General features: G+C 50.2%; 1 protein-coding gene across 1 annotated transcript in view; it reads left to right on the top strand.

Annotated features, from left to right (window-relative positions):
- LOC144819172 (E3 ubiquitin-protein ligase TRIM39-like) overlaps positions 1-14,157 on the top strand; it is a 223,002-nt gene that overhangs the window by 104,977 nt on the left and 103,868 nt on the right. The window contains exon 8 of the mRNA XM_078677145.1: positions 2,391-2,423. Coding sequence (XP_078533271.1) covers positions 2,391-2,423 — 33 coding nt within the window. The remainder of the gene's footprint in view (positions 1-2,390; positions 2,424-14,157) is intronic.

Genomic DNA, 14,157 nt, shown 5'->3' with positions numbered 1-14,157 from the left:
GTTGCTAGCCAGTTGGCTAGTGAGCCCCCTGAAGATGAACCTTTGAATTTACACCACTGGCCTGGTTGCTCCAGGCTCGCCCAGCTTCCCTGCAAAGGAGAAGCTCCTCAGATCTTACTGGTCTGACCCGAAGCCAATCTTCATCTCCTGCGTGGATTGCGTTTGCCAAGGTTTGTTGGGTCCAATCTGGATACCGACACCGCACACAGCCAGATCTTTTGTGGGACAGCTTGAATCTAGCTTTTGGTTGTCATCGACGCCTCCTGGTCCTCGTGGCTGCAGAGACAAGCTTCACCTCTTCACCTGAAATCACTCGACATCGCCTGGTTCCTTCCTGGTTCCTTCCTGTCACTGGCTAGTGACCCAGACTCTGTCCTCTCTGCTTTCAGGTTCTTCACATCTTGGATCCACCCGGACACTTTTCTTCTGGTCGTCTGCATCACTTCTTTGCAGCTCTCCAAAGGAAACAGCGACGAAACCCGACACGAAAAGACCCCTATGCACCCGGCTTCCCTGGGTGAGGTAACTCGAGTACTCCGGTGCTCCCGTTGGTGTTGACTCTCGAAGTGTCCTAGTTTAAAAGGGTTTTACCGTAGTCCATCCGGAAGTGTCCTTAATCAACTACTTTGTAACTTTTACGTTCCCATTATAACTCTATGGTAACTCGCGACTGTGTTTAGACACTGCAGGCGTCTCCCGTGGGCCTCCTACTTCCAATCACTTGGCTGTTCAGTGTAGCCCCGCGATTCCCTAGGCCCTAGGCCTATTCACCATTCCTGAAGTGGTTCTTATACCACTTACTTAGTATATGGTTTGTGAGGCCCCTAGGGCAGAACTGTAGTTTGTGCAACTTATAGTATGCTTATTGAGTAACTTGTGATGTATCTCGATCTCTGACCTCATAAATAGTGCAGAGGGGTTGTGTTAGTAATAAATACATATATATTTGATATATACCTTGTGTGGTGTCCTTTCATTTGATATTCAAGGGATTATATATGGTAAAACAGTTTGCTTCACATGCTCGCTGAAGTTTTAGCCTAAGACTGCTGGTCCATGCTACCACTAGGATAGCTTGTCTATAAGGTTGACTTTACAACCACCATCAATAAGGGTCGTTTAGACTGGTGCAAGGTGCCCACTAGAATAGTGGACATCATATGCCAGGCTAACTTCTCACAGAGAGGAGGAGTGCAAGGCGTTGTGGGTGATGCAGGCAGTCTTGTAGATAGCTCTAGCCTCGATTGGAAGGCAGCGGAGGGTGGATAACATCGGTGTGATGTGGTCACTTCTTTTGGCCCCATAAATGAAACGAGCTGCTGAATGGAGAACAGATTTAAGGGGGGACAGGTGGGATTTGGGGAGGCCAGTAAGAAGAGAGTTGCAGTAGTCTAATCTGGAGAGGACCAGCGATTGGACCAGGGTTTTAAGGTCCTGCTCCCGGGGGAAGCAACGAATCCCCCAAAGAAGGCGCAGATGGTATCGGGCAGACTTTGCAATGGAATTGATGTGGGAGATTAGATTGAGTTTTTTGTCGAGAATAACACCAAGGGATTTTGCGCTGTCGACAATGATGGGTTTATTGTTTAGTAGATTCATCTGGTCCATCCATGATTGAACCGGGGGAGGAGAGAGTGAGGAGGAGAGGAGGAGGAATTCAGTTTTGGAGGGATTCAGAATCAGTTGATGAGTTGACATCCAGTTTTGGATGGAGTCCAGAGTAGAGCTTAGGACGGAGAGATCGTGAGTGGAGGCAACCTTGAGGTAGAGTTGAGTGTCCAATTTTGCCTCAAAGCGCTGTCGTCCTTTGTTGGTGGATAGGGCTTTGCATTCAGAGCCACGGGTTGTTGCAGGTGAATGCCCGTGTGCCACCCATGACTACCCCTTGATACGAAGGAGCTCCAAGCACTAATGTGTCACTTTGTCTGGCATCGCAGCAGATCAAAGCCTTGATAAATGCCCCCCTGCCCCCTCCCTGTAGACAAGGGGGTTGAGCCTGGAGCTCCTTGGCTTGGGGGGGTTGAGCCTGGAGCTCCTTGGCTTGGGGGGGTTGAGCCTGGAGCTCCTTGGCTTGTGGCGGTTGAGCCTGGAGCTCCTTGGCTTGGGGGGGTTGAGCCTGGAGCTCCTCCGCTTGGGGGGTTGAGCCTGGAGCTCCTTGGCTTGGGGGGGTTGAGCCTGGAGCTCCTTGGCTTGGGGGGGTTGAGCCTGGAGCTCCTTGGCTTGGGGGGGTTGAGCCTGGAGCTCCTTGGCTTGGGGGGGTTGAGCCTGGAGCTCCTTGGCTTGGGGGGTTGAGCCTGGAGCTCCTTGGCTTGGGGGGGTGGCAGCTCTGCTCTCAGTGCCTTCTGTACATTGTTGTCCCTCTTACATTTGCTTTTTCTTCTTCTGTTTAGAAATCATAAATTATCATTCACAGAACTTCAGAGGTAAGTCCATGCTGCGCAGCTGCGATGCTGCGTGTACTGTGATGCTGCATGCGCTGCTGCGTGCACTGCGATGCTGTGTGCGCTGCGCTGCGGTGTGCGCTGCGTGTGCTGCGATGCTGTTTGCGCTGCGATGCTGAGTGCACTGCGATGCTGCATGCGCTGTTGCGTGCGCTGCGATGCTGCGTGCACTGCGATGCTGCGTGCACTGCGATGCTGTGTGTGCTGCGCTGCGATGCTGCGTGAGCTGCGTGAGCTGCGTGAGCTGCGCTGCTGCATGTGCTGCGCTGCTGCGTGCACTGCAATGCTGTGTGCACTGCGATGCTGCGTGCGATGCTGCGTGCACTGCGATGATGCGTGTGCTGCGATGCTGCATGAGCTGCGATGCTGTGTGCGCTGTGATATGGAAACATTCTGTTTGATTTCAGCGATTAAAAAGTTGATGACCCATGTGGCATTGCTGCACTGTGCATGATGCGATATCACAGTATGTTGTGTGCGCTGCAAATCATACTGAGGGGCCTATTTATGAGCCGGTTTGCATCGTGTTTGCACCACGGAATGTGGTAAATGCACAATGAGAATCTTAAATGCAATTTATCAAGCTGCACTGAGTGTCTTCATACATCTGGAGCAAAGCAACGCATGCAACACGCTGCGTTGCCTTACTCTGCCCTGGAATGGCGTTACGTGGGCGTTGCGTGGGTGTTGCGTGGGCGTTGCGTGGGCGTTGTGTGGGCGTTGCGTGGGTGTTCCCATGCAACTCCCACTGTTTTTGATGCATTCCCAGATTTACAGGAACTGATAAACGTGGGAATGCGCCACAGAGGCGCACATGTGAAAGGCTGGACTAGAGGAGATAGATGCGGCGCTCCCTGCTTCTATCTGCGCTGAACTCTGCAGCAAACATAGAAAGGGGGATTTGCCTCTCAGGATTGTTTTTGTGCACAAAGGTGTCCGTCCTGCACAAAAATAAGTCTGTTTTCCAGGCAGGCGCCGGTGCACTGTGGTGCGAGCGTGCCTGCATTGGTGCTAGGCTGCCAAAAGACCGCCCGCGTAGGGGAAAATGCAGGAGTGTGACGTATTGCCTTAAATACAGCGCATTCTTGTCCTTTCACTGTCACGCAGCGCAGCTCAGCGAGGGGACTTGATGCGCTGTGCTGCATGGCAATCTCATAAACGTGCCCCACAGTCTCTAAGAGGTGCGTTGCAACAGTGACTGTGCTCTGCTCAGTTGTGCTATGTCTTTAAAAGGTATTGCGACGCTGCCTGTGCTCTGTGAATCATGATTTGTCTTTAAGAGATGCATCGCGACGCTGCCTGTGCTCTGTGAATCATGATTTGTCTTTAAGAGACGCATCGCGACGCTGCCTGTGCTCTGTGAATCATGATTTGTCTTTAAGAGATGCATCGCGACGCTGCCTGTGCTCTGTGAATCATGATTTGTCTTTAGGAGACGCATCGCGACGCTGCCTGTGCTCTGAGAATCATGATTTGTCTTTAAGAGATGCATCGCGACGCTGTCTGTGCTATGCGAATCATGATTTGTCTTTAGGAGATGCATCGCGACGCTGTCTGTGCTATGCGAATCATGATTTGTCTTTAAGAGATGCATCGCGACGCTGTCTGTGCTCTGCGAATCATGATTTGTCTTTAAGAGATGCATCGCGACGCTGTCTGTGCTCTGTGAATCATGATTTGTCTTTAGGAGATGCATCACGACGCTGCCTGTGCTCTGTGAATCATGATTTGTCTTTAAAAGGTATTGCGACGCTGCCTGTGCTCTGCGAATCATGATTTGTCTTTAAGAGATGCATTGCGACGCTGCCTGTGCTCTGCGAATCATGATTTGTCTTTAGGAGATGCATCGCGACGCTGTCTGTGCTATGCGAATCATGATTTGTCTTTAAGAGATGCATCGCGACGCTGTCTGTGCTCTGCGAATCATGATTTGTCTTTAAGAGATGCATCGCGACGCTGTCTGTGCTCTGTGAATCATGATTTGTCTTTAGGAGATGCATCACGACGCTGCCTGTGCTCTGTGAATCATGATTTGTCTTTAAAAGGTATTGCGACGCTGCCTGTGCTCTGCGAATCATGATTTGTCTTTAAGAGATGCATTGCGACGCTGCCTGTGCTCTGCGAATCATGATTTGTCTTTAAGAGATGCATCGCGACGCTGCCTGTGCTCTGTGAATCATGATTTGTCTTTAGGAGACGCATCGCGACGCTGCCTGTGCTCTGCGAATCATGATTTGTCTTTAAGAGATGCATCGCAACGCTGCCTGTGCTCTGCGAATCATGATTTGTCTTTAAGAGATGCATCGCGACGCTGCCTGTGCTCTGTGAATCATGATTTGTCTTTAGGAGACGCATCGCGACGCTGCCTGTGCTCTGCGAATCATGATTTGTCTTTAAGAGATGCATCGCGACGCTGCCTGTGCTCTGCGAATCATGATTTGTCTTTAGGAGATGCATCGCGACGCTGTCTGTGCTCTGCGAATCATGATTTGTCTTTAAGAGATGCATCGCGACGCTGTCTGTGCTCTGTGAATCATGATTTGTCTTCAGGAGATGCATCGCGACGCTGCCTGTGCTCTGTGAATCATGATTTGTCTTTAAAAGGTATTGCGACGCTGCCTGTGCTCTGCGAATCATGATTTGTCTTTAAGAGATGCATTGCGACGCTGCCTGTGCTCTGCGAATCATGATTTGTCTTTAAGAGATGCATCGCGACGCTGCCTGTGCTCTGCGAATCATGATTTGTCTTTAGGAGATGCATCGCGACGCTGCCTGTGCTCTGTGAATCATGATTTGTCTTTAAGAGATGCATCGCGACGCTGCCTGTGCTCTGTGAATCATGATTTGTCTTTAAGAGATGCATCGCGACGCTGCCTGTGCTCTGTGAATCATGATTTGTCTTTAGGAGATGCATCGCGACGCTGCCTGTGCTCTGTGAATCATGATTTGTCTTTAAGAGATGCATCGCGACGCTGCCTGTGCTCTGCGAATCATGATTTGTCTTTAAGAGATGCATCGCGACGCTGCCTGTGCTCTGTGAATCATGATTTGTCTTTAGGAGATGCATCACGACGCTGCCTGTGCTCTGTGAATCATGATTTGTCTTTAGGAGATGCATCGCGACGCTGTCTGTGCTCTGCGAATCATGATTTGTCTTTAAGAGATGCATCGCGACGCTGCCTGTGCTCTGCACACTTCGGCTGCTCTCATTGCCTTTACGTGGGCAGTGAATACCGAGCTAATATACAGTAACGGTGCACTGGTTTTCTGTAGAGATGTGAAACAATGATCTCCTGGTAAGTTGCAGGCATCCAGAGGTAAGTGAAGAGGACACCACGTCCTCTGTTCATCGCGCCATGCTTCATGACACGTGTCCTCTCCCCATGTGTGTGGGTGAACACCACCTAGAAGTACTGGACCAGCTTTGGAAGTTCTGAGAGATATTAAACAGGATAAATACATGGACCCATGTGAATTTAAAATGTCAAGAGTTATGGCCAAAAGATTTCGCCTTTATTTAGTGGCTTCCCTTTGGCATGGTTAAAATTTGCCAAAACTGAAGGACTCGAGAAATAAATGTTTCATATATCCATTTCACTTGCCTACACGCGCTTTAGAAATTTTTATACCATAATGTAACGTATGTGTTTCGGCCATCTATTTGGCCATAAGAGTCAACTGCCTTCTTATAGGCTACCAGGTCCCAATTGGTGTGCCGTCACTACCACGCAAAACACAAAACGCAGAGGCGTAAATTTGTCATACCTGGTGTTTCAATCATTATGTATCCACCCTAGTTTGTGCTTATTATACATTCATGGGCTTGAGCAGGCGAGGCACATCCTGTCATGACACATCCTTCAATGCTTGGTGTCGGCTTCTGAACCTACGCTTGCTTCTCCTCTCTCCTGGTGCTCTGCTCTCTCAGTTTGCTTGAAAGCACAGAGCAGAGGTCACTCAACGTTACCACCCGGGTATCAAGGAAGCCCAGCTCAAGGACGAACGTGCTCCATTTGGGTCAGCTCCTCCGGACTCCACTGAGCACCGCAGAATGAACTCCATGGAGAGCCATACAGTGCACCCCTGGATGCCAGGGCTTCGTTCATCATCCAAGCCCACCAGATAGGCATCGGGGCCAGTTAGCTGCCTCAGTGCCCCCAGGAGAGCTACAGTGCCGCGAGCCACCCTCCAGTAAGGAATGCCGCGGGCCCAGGAGCTCTGGTGCAGGCTCCCAGGTGTCTCCAGGTAGCCCTCTGATTGGCTCAACTTCTGGTGACTTTACTTCAGGCACATGGAGTCACAGCCACTCTCCGGGGGTCTTCGGAGACACTCCCAACTCCACCATCAGCATCTTCCTACCCGCCCAGCCCCTCGAGACCCTCACGGTTGAGTAGCACGCTTATAAACCACTGATTGATTGATTGATCTATTGGGTCTCAACCTTCAATTCTGCCTCCACTGTGCTTTTCCCTTCCATGGTGTGAGACGATGGATGGACCGGCTTCTCCTCTGCATATCCTAGGGATCTCCTGACCTTTGCCTGTGTCAGGGTCCCGGTCACGGTGTGCGTGAGACCACCTGCTCCTCATGTTGTCATTCTCACCAACCCAGTGTGTTTCCTGGTGGAAGAGAGTCCTGACGCGTGCCTCCTGGCAAGTGCTGTATCTTTAGTAAGTTGTTCATCAACGCCTAGGCCAAGGCTCTGCTAACAGTTTGTAGCAACTGATCACTACTCGCGAGGTACGTCCGCCCCAGTGAAGAGACTCCCCACCCGCTCCCAAAGCATAACTCCAAGCCAGGGCCTCCTTCCCTTGATTGCGTCTGATGCAGCCCTGATGGTTGCATGGTGCTCCACCAGATTCATGGATAGCAGGGCTGCACCCTCCTCCTCCTCTGCAGGGACTCTTGTAAGGCCGGTTGGGGTGCCCGCCTTGAAATCACAATCACTGAACAGCACAAGCGATCTGTTCTTCTTTCCTGACCAGGCCCAACCCAGATCCAAAAGGCTGTCCTGGTGCCTGAGGGAGGCAACACTTACCTAGAGACTGTGGAAAAGGCTTGGCCAAGAGTGTGCACCTCACACTAAGAAAAGGGCTCCATGACTATCCTTTTCTATCTCTACTTCCAGAAAATAAAGACCCTACTCCAGCATCAGATTGGCCAAGCCGAGCACCAATGAACAGTCCCGCTGGTTCCAAGTTACCGAGATCACCTAAAGAAATGTGTTTTGACCAGATTGACGCCCTCCACAGTTGAGGCTCACCTTTGAATTTGAGTGACTAGTTGGTTATGGGACAACTGACCCAGCAGCGGATAATTTACCTCTTTGGCTAATCCAGTTTTCACCTCTTACTCGGCAGAAGCTCTGCACAACTGTGTAGAGAACATTTGGAACCAGAGTCAGGAATCTTGTCTGTCTTCCCTCAATGAGTTGGGACAGTTACTGAAGACGGAGGACAAAAGCCTGCGCTGCTGCAACTAAAGGAACGAATGGAGCGAGACAGCCTCGCTTTAGGGGCTAGATCTTTCCCAGAGGCAGCGGGCCTCACCAAAGACCAAGGGTAGGTGGCAATGGCCTCCATCTCTGGCCTCCATCGCTGGCCTCCACCACTGGCTTCCACTACTGTGCTTCACCACTGGACTCCAACACTGGCCTCCATCACTAGCCTCCACCACTGGCCTCCACCGCTGGCCTCCATCGCTGGCCTCCACCACTGGCCTCCACCGCTGGCCTCCATCGCTGGCCTCCACCACTGGCCCCCACCCCTGGCCCCATCACTGGCTTCCACCACTGGCCTCCATCACTGACCTCCACCACTGGCCTCCACCACTGTGCTTCACCACTGGACTCCACCACTGGCCTCCACCGCTGGCCTCCACCGCTGGCCTCCACCACTGGCCCCCACCCCTGGCCCCATCACTGGTTTTTACCACTGGCCTCCATCACTGGCCTCCACCGCTGGCCTTCATCGCTGGCCTCCACCACTGGTCTCCACCACTGGCCCCCACCCCTGGCCCCATCACTGGCTTTTACCACTGGACTCCATCACTGGCCTCCACCACTGGCCTTCATCGCTGGCCTCCATCACTGGCCTCCATCGCTGGCCTCCACCACGGGGCCCCACCCCTAGCCCCATCACTGGCTTCCACCACTGGCCTCCATCACTAGCCTCCACCACTGTCCTCCACCACTGGCCTCCACCACTGTGCGTCACCACTGGACTCCAACACTGGCCCCCATCGCTGACCTCCATCGCTGGCCTCCATCGCTGGCCTCCATCGCTGACCTCCATCACTGGCCTCCATCACTGACCTCCATCACTGGCCTCCATCACTGGCCTCCATCGCTGGCCTCCATCGCTAGCCTCCACCACTGTCCTCCATCGCTGGCCTCCATTGCTGGCCTCCATCGCTGGCCTCCATCGCTGGCCTCCATCGCTGGCCTCCATCGCTGGCCTCCATCGCTGACCTCCATCGCTGGCCTCCATCACTGACCTCCATCGCTGACCTCCATCACTGGCCTTCATCACTGACCTCCATCACTGGCCTCCATCGCTGGCCTCCATCGCTGGCCTCCATCGCTGGCCTCCACCACCGGGACCGCAGGAGAACCAGGGAAGAGGGACCGCAGGAGACCCGTGGAGACGCTCTGTTGCCACAAACCCCCATCAGGGGTTGGCACATGGTTATGGTCTGATGCGAGCTGTGACCATAAATAATACATGGAGGGACTTCCGAAGAAGTGAGGTGTAAGCCAACAGGTCTGTGCACAACCATTACCAATGAGGAGTTAATAAGAGGAGAAAGACACACAGTCACAGGGAGTATCCGTCCTGGACGCAGGGTGACACTGGCAGTGCTGAGACCAGGCGTTGACCAGGACACCAGCCCTGCCCCGCTGGATGCCAAGGAGCAGAAAACGCCAGCAGCAGCAGGTGAGCAACAAATAAACAAACCAGGAAGCAACTCTGAAAGACAAGAGCCACTGAGAGGAGCTGGAAGGGAGGAAAGCAACAAAGCTGATTGGACAAAAGCTGTGTGTATGAACTGAGTAAAACTGAGCCAAGACAAGGCTGCCAGGCACAGGGGCGAGCGCAGTACTGCTAAGTACTGAATCTACTCCTACTCTACTGACCCAGATGTGAACCTTGTGGGAACCCAAGTAAGTTGCCGCATAAATAACTTGAGGAAGAGCAGGGTTACCAAAGGATGAGTAGTTTATTTCTGAAGAAGATCCCATCCATCCATCTGGCAGCCTCCCTGGTGACCTGTCACCTATCCCTCAAACCACAACACTTTCCATCGCCTGGTTATGACATGCCAGGTGACACCAGGGCGTTCCATAAACGCACAGATCTGACAGTCACCCCGCTACCACACACCTCATCCTTCTTAACAAACCAAACAGAACAAAGTTCCTGTATTATTTTAACTAAATACAAAACTTAAACCAAGAAGAACACCTGTACGGGCACATGAAGTGCAATAGTGATGGTTTAGCAGAGTCATACAGGCCCTTTTAAAATAACTCAAACATACACGTTCACATATCCTGAGTTTTTACAGACTTACCAGATGTCCTTACTTCCACTCCAGATTTCCTTATTTCCACTCCAGATTTCCTTATTTTCACTCCAGATTTCCTTATTTTCACTCCCTCATCAAACCCAGTCCCATTTTCCATCCTATTATTGTTCAAAGTGTCTTTGTAAAAGACAACTCTGTTGAAGTTCCATAGTTGATGATCCTGAAATCTGATTGCATTGTTGAAGGCCTTGATGACGTGAATAGGTTTGGTGACATTAGGACCAGCGCCCCCCTCACCAGGTCAAATTTCAGGAGAGGGTAGCCCCGGCTCCCTGGTGTTCAGACACCCTCAAGAGAGAAAAGGCCACATGTAGGGTCATGGAAAGGAAATGGAGGAAGTCCAGGGCAGAGCCAGATGAACAACTCTACAGAAGGACACACCGAGCCTATCTTAATAGCTGTAATGAAGCACGAACAGCACATCTGGGCTCTCGTATCATGGAGGCAAAGAACTCCTCCAAGGAGCTATTTAAGATCGTGAAGGAATTCACCAATCCGAAGGTCAACAATCTGTCGCCACCCCCCACTCAGGAGTTGTGTGACGACTGAGCCAAGTACTTCACCCACAAGATCGATACAATCTATCACTCTTTTGATTTGGTGGAAGGAGACCAGGTGGGAGGCTACTCGCCCATAGATCTTCCACATGAAACACTAATTCCTTCTGGGTTAGAATCCTTTCCTCATGTCGCAAGTGAGCTAGTGGGCTCCTTGTTAAGCCTCGTGAAATCAGGCTCTCCATCAGATCCGGCACCACCGACTGCCATGTCAGAACTCATTCTGGTCTTAGATGACGTGCTTGCCAAAGTCTACAACATCTCGCTCGACACCGCCACATTCCCGAGGTAGTGGAAAAACGCACGGGTAAAACCATTGCTTAAAAAGGAGCTAGCGGACCCTACTGACCTACAAAACTATAGGCCGATCTCGCTCCTCTCCTGCTGCGCGAAAGTAATGGAATCACTGGTCAACCAACAGCTATCACACTACCTGGAACAAAACATCCTTTTGGATCCTTCCCAGTCCGGCTTCCGTGCCTCACATAGCCCGGAGGCTGCATCTCTGGAGGTTATGGATACCATAAGGCTGACATTGGACAGGGGAACTCCGGTGATCCTAGTCCTTCTTGATCTGTCGGCAGCCTTTGACACCCTCTCTCATAGGATACTGCTTGACAGACTGTGAGGGATTGGTGTCAAGGGCCTGGCCCTCAAATGGATACAGTTATCTATCCGATCGCACCCAAAGCATCCAGTTAGGCTCTTTTGCGTCACAGACCATAGTGGTGGACAGGGGAGTTACTCAGGGATCTGACCTGAGTCCCACCCTATTTAATGTGTACGTGATCCCCCTGGCTGAAATCATCAGAGGGTACGGGATCGAAACCATCTCGTATGCTCACGACACGCAGTTGATCGTCCCCATTGAGGAGGACATTACATCAACTCAATCAAAATAAAAAAACTGCATGTCTAGCATCGCGAGTTGGATGAGGAAAACCTTTTACAGCTCAACTCATCTAAAACTGAGATATTGCTGTTTGAGAAGGCTGAAGAAATCTGGTCCCCTGATTGGTGGCCTGTAGAGCTGGGAGAGGCCCCCCTAAAAACTGGGCCAAGAACCTCGGCATCAGGATTGATAATAAACTATCAATGGAGGAGCAGGTGAAGACACTGTCAGGCACCTGCTTTGGAACCATGAGGATGCTTAGGAAGATCTTCCCCTGGATCCTACTCTCAGCAAGAAAAACCCTTATCCAGGCACTCCTGGCGACTACGGCAACTCGTTGCTCGCTGGAATAAGGGACGATTTACTATCTAAACCACAGGTGGTGCAAAACACGGCTGCCCACCTTGCCCTTAATAAGCCGGCACGTACCCCCTCTGCCCCCCTCCTTAGCCAACTGCATTGGCTTCCGGTTAATAAACGAGCTATCTTTAAGATGGTCAGCGTGGTCTTCAGGTCACTGCAGGGGAAAGGCCCTGCCCATCTTAAAAATAAACTTACCTGGTACCAACCTGTACGACAGCTAAGATCCAGCAATCGTAATTTCCTGCGCATACAAAGAATAAACAAGGCAAAAATGGGGGGCCGAGCCTTTCCCATCTGACTCCCAGTTACTGGAACAACCTACCGCAGAATATTCGGTCTTGTGCCGAGTTATCCAGTTTTAAGAAGCTGCTAAAGACCTTGCTGTCCTAGGTAGGCCCTGCTTAGGAGTACCCATTTCACGAAGCGCCCAGAGATCCCGTTGGGGATGATTCGCTGTGCTCTATAAATGAGTACATACATACATACGTCAATTCAGACGCATAATTATTGACCTAGGCATGTTCCATTGAGGTATTTGAAAGCCTGCCTCTAAACAGTTCAAAAGTATTTTTTCCTGTTCTGCAACGTGGGATAAATCTAAACATTGTTATCCTTTTAATTGCTTCCTCCATGCAATTCAAAGAGCTAGACTTGGCTAACATGATAATTTCCTTAAGCATCCTATTCAAACTCTCAACCATTCCATTCATTTGTGGGTGATATTACTCAAACTTATTACGCTTTAAATTCCTGTTACTCAGAAAATCTTGTATTTTCTTGGATTATAGTTGCACTCCTTTATCCGTAAGCATGGTGTTCAAAAACCCTTCCCTCACCATGGGTTCCTTCAAGAACCCGATCACATACTTGCTCTCTATAGCACTTGTCAAAATAATCTCAACCTATCTTGAAAACATGCCCAGTGCAACTATTATAAACATCTGTTGACCTGCCCATGGCTTGGACATAACATATCCATTGCAATTTCCTTCCACGATTTGTTGGGACGTTCCCTGACCACCATTGGCTCCACTCTTGTCTGTTTAGACTTTTCACTAAGTGCACATGGTAAGCAATCTTGCACCACTCTCTCCATACACGGCTACTAAGATTTCTTACACCTGGTAAGTATTGTATTTCTAAATAATACTCCTGTAGATCAATTACCCAATTTGTGATTCTTCCTGATACCAAATCAAACCTTTCTTTTTGAAAACCTCAGACAGAGTCTTGTGATCAGTCCTTATTACAAAGTCTGAGCCCCACAAAAACTGTTTCAGCTTCTTCACTGCCCAGTACACAGCAAGGGCCTCTGTGTCAATAGCTGAGTACCTAGACTCAGGATCCTTTAAGCTGTATGAGATGAACACAATAGTATTCATGCCGTCCTTCCCCAATTGTTGTAGCACAGTCCCCAGTCCTTGAGACTGGCACCCGTTACAGATCTCTTCTTCGGATCACATTGTATAAGTGTAGGAGCTGCACTGAGCTGTTCCTTTAACACCAGGAATTCCCTCTCGCAGATGTTATCCCAGGTAAACTCAACCACCTTCCTTAACCGACTCCTCATGCTGACACTCAAATCAGCAAATTCTTCACAAATTTGCCGTAGTTCCCTATCATCCGCAAAACGTAATTATCTTCTCACTTGATGAAGGTGAGCTCTTGTGCAGAATCCCGTCCACTAACTCTACTTTAGGAAATACTTCCTCGTCAAAAATTGTAAGTCCCAAATTATTGATGGTTCTTGAACCAAATTTGCATTTCTACAGAATTATAGTGAGGTTTCAGTCTGTTAATCTTCTCAACACTTCTCTAAAGCAAGCATGATGTTCTTCAGAGTCCCTGCCAAACACTAGGATGTCATCCTGGTAGACACAAACCCCTTTGGCTCCTTTGGTCTCAAAGCACCAACAATGCTGCAATGAAGGCGACAAGAGGAGGCACGCCCAGCCTAGGGGAAACTCGGCCAGCTATGGATCGGCGTAGCTGCCAGTGGAACAGCCCTGCATCCGTGCATCTGGGGGAAATGAAGTAGTTACTTATCTCGGGGCATATTATAAAGGGGCCACAATAAAATTATCGCCGCTTTAGCTTACGTTTTGGGGTGAAAAGCGGCAATACTTTTATCGCATTATTTACAAGGACACGCTAGTGCATGATTCCTTGACTTAGCTCCCGTTTTTCACACGCCTTGCCTCACATCGATAATGAGATGCAAAGTAGGCATGGCTGTGAAAACAACATGGGAAAATATGGGAAAATATCGTGAAGGCATGGCGATAATTTAAATCGCACTAACTCTGCCTTAACTCAG

This window comes from Lissotriton helveticus, chromosome 2_1 (genome assembly GCF_964261635.1).
Source record: "Lissotriton helveticus chromosome 2_1, aLisHel1.1, whole genome shotgun sequence".
Classification (NCBI taxonomy): Eukaryota; Metazoa; Chordata; class Amphibia; order Caudata; family Salamandridae; genus Lissotriton; species Lissotriton helveticus.
Note: the sequence above shows the minus strand (reverse complement) of the source record. Positions and strands in the feature narration are given on the sequence as shown.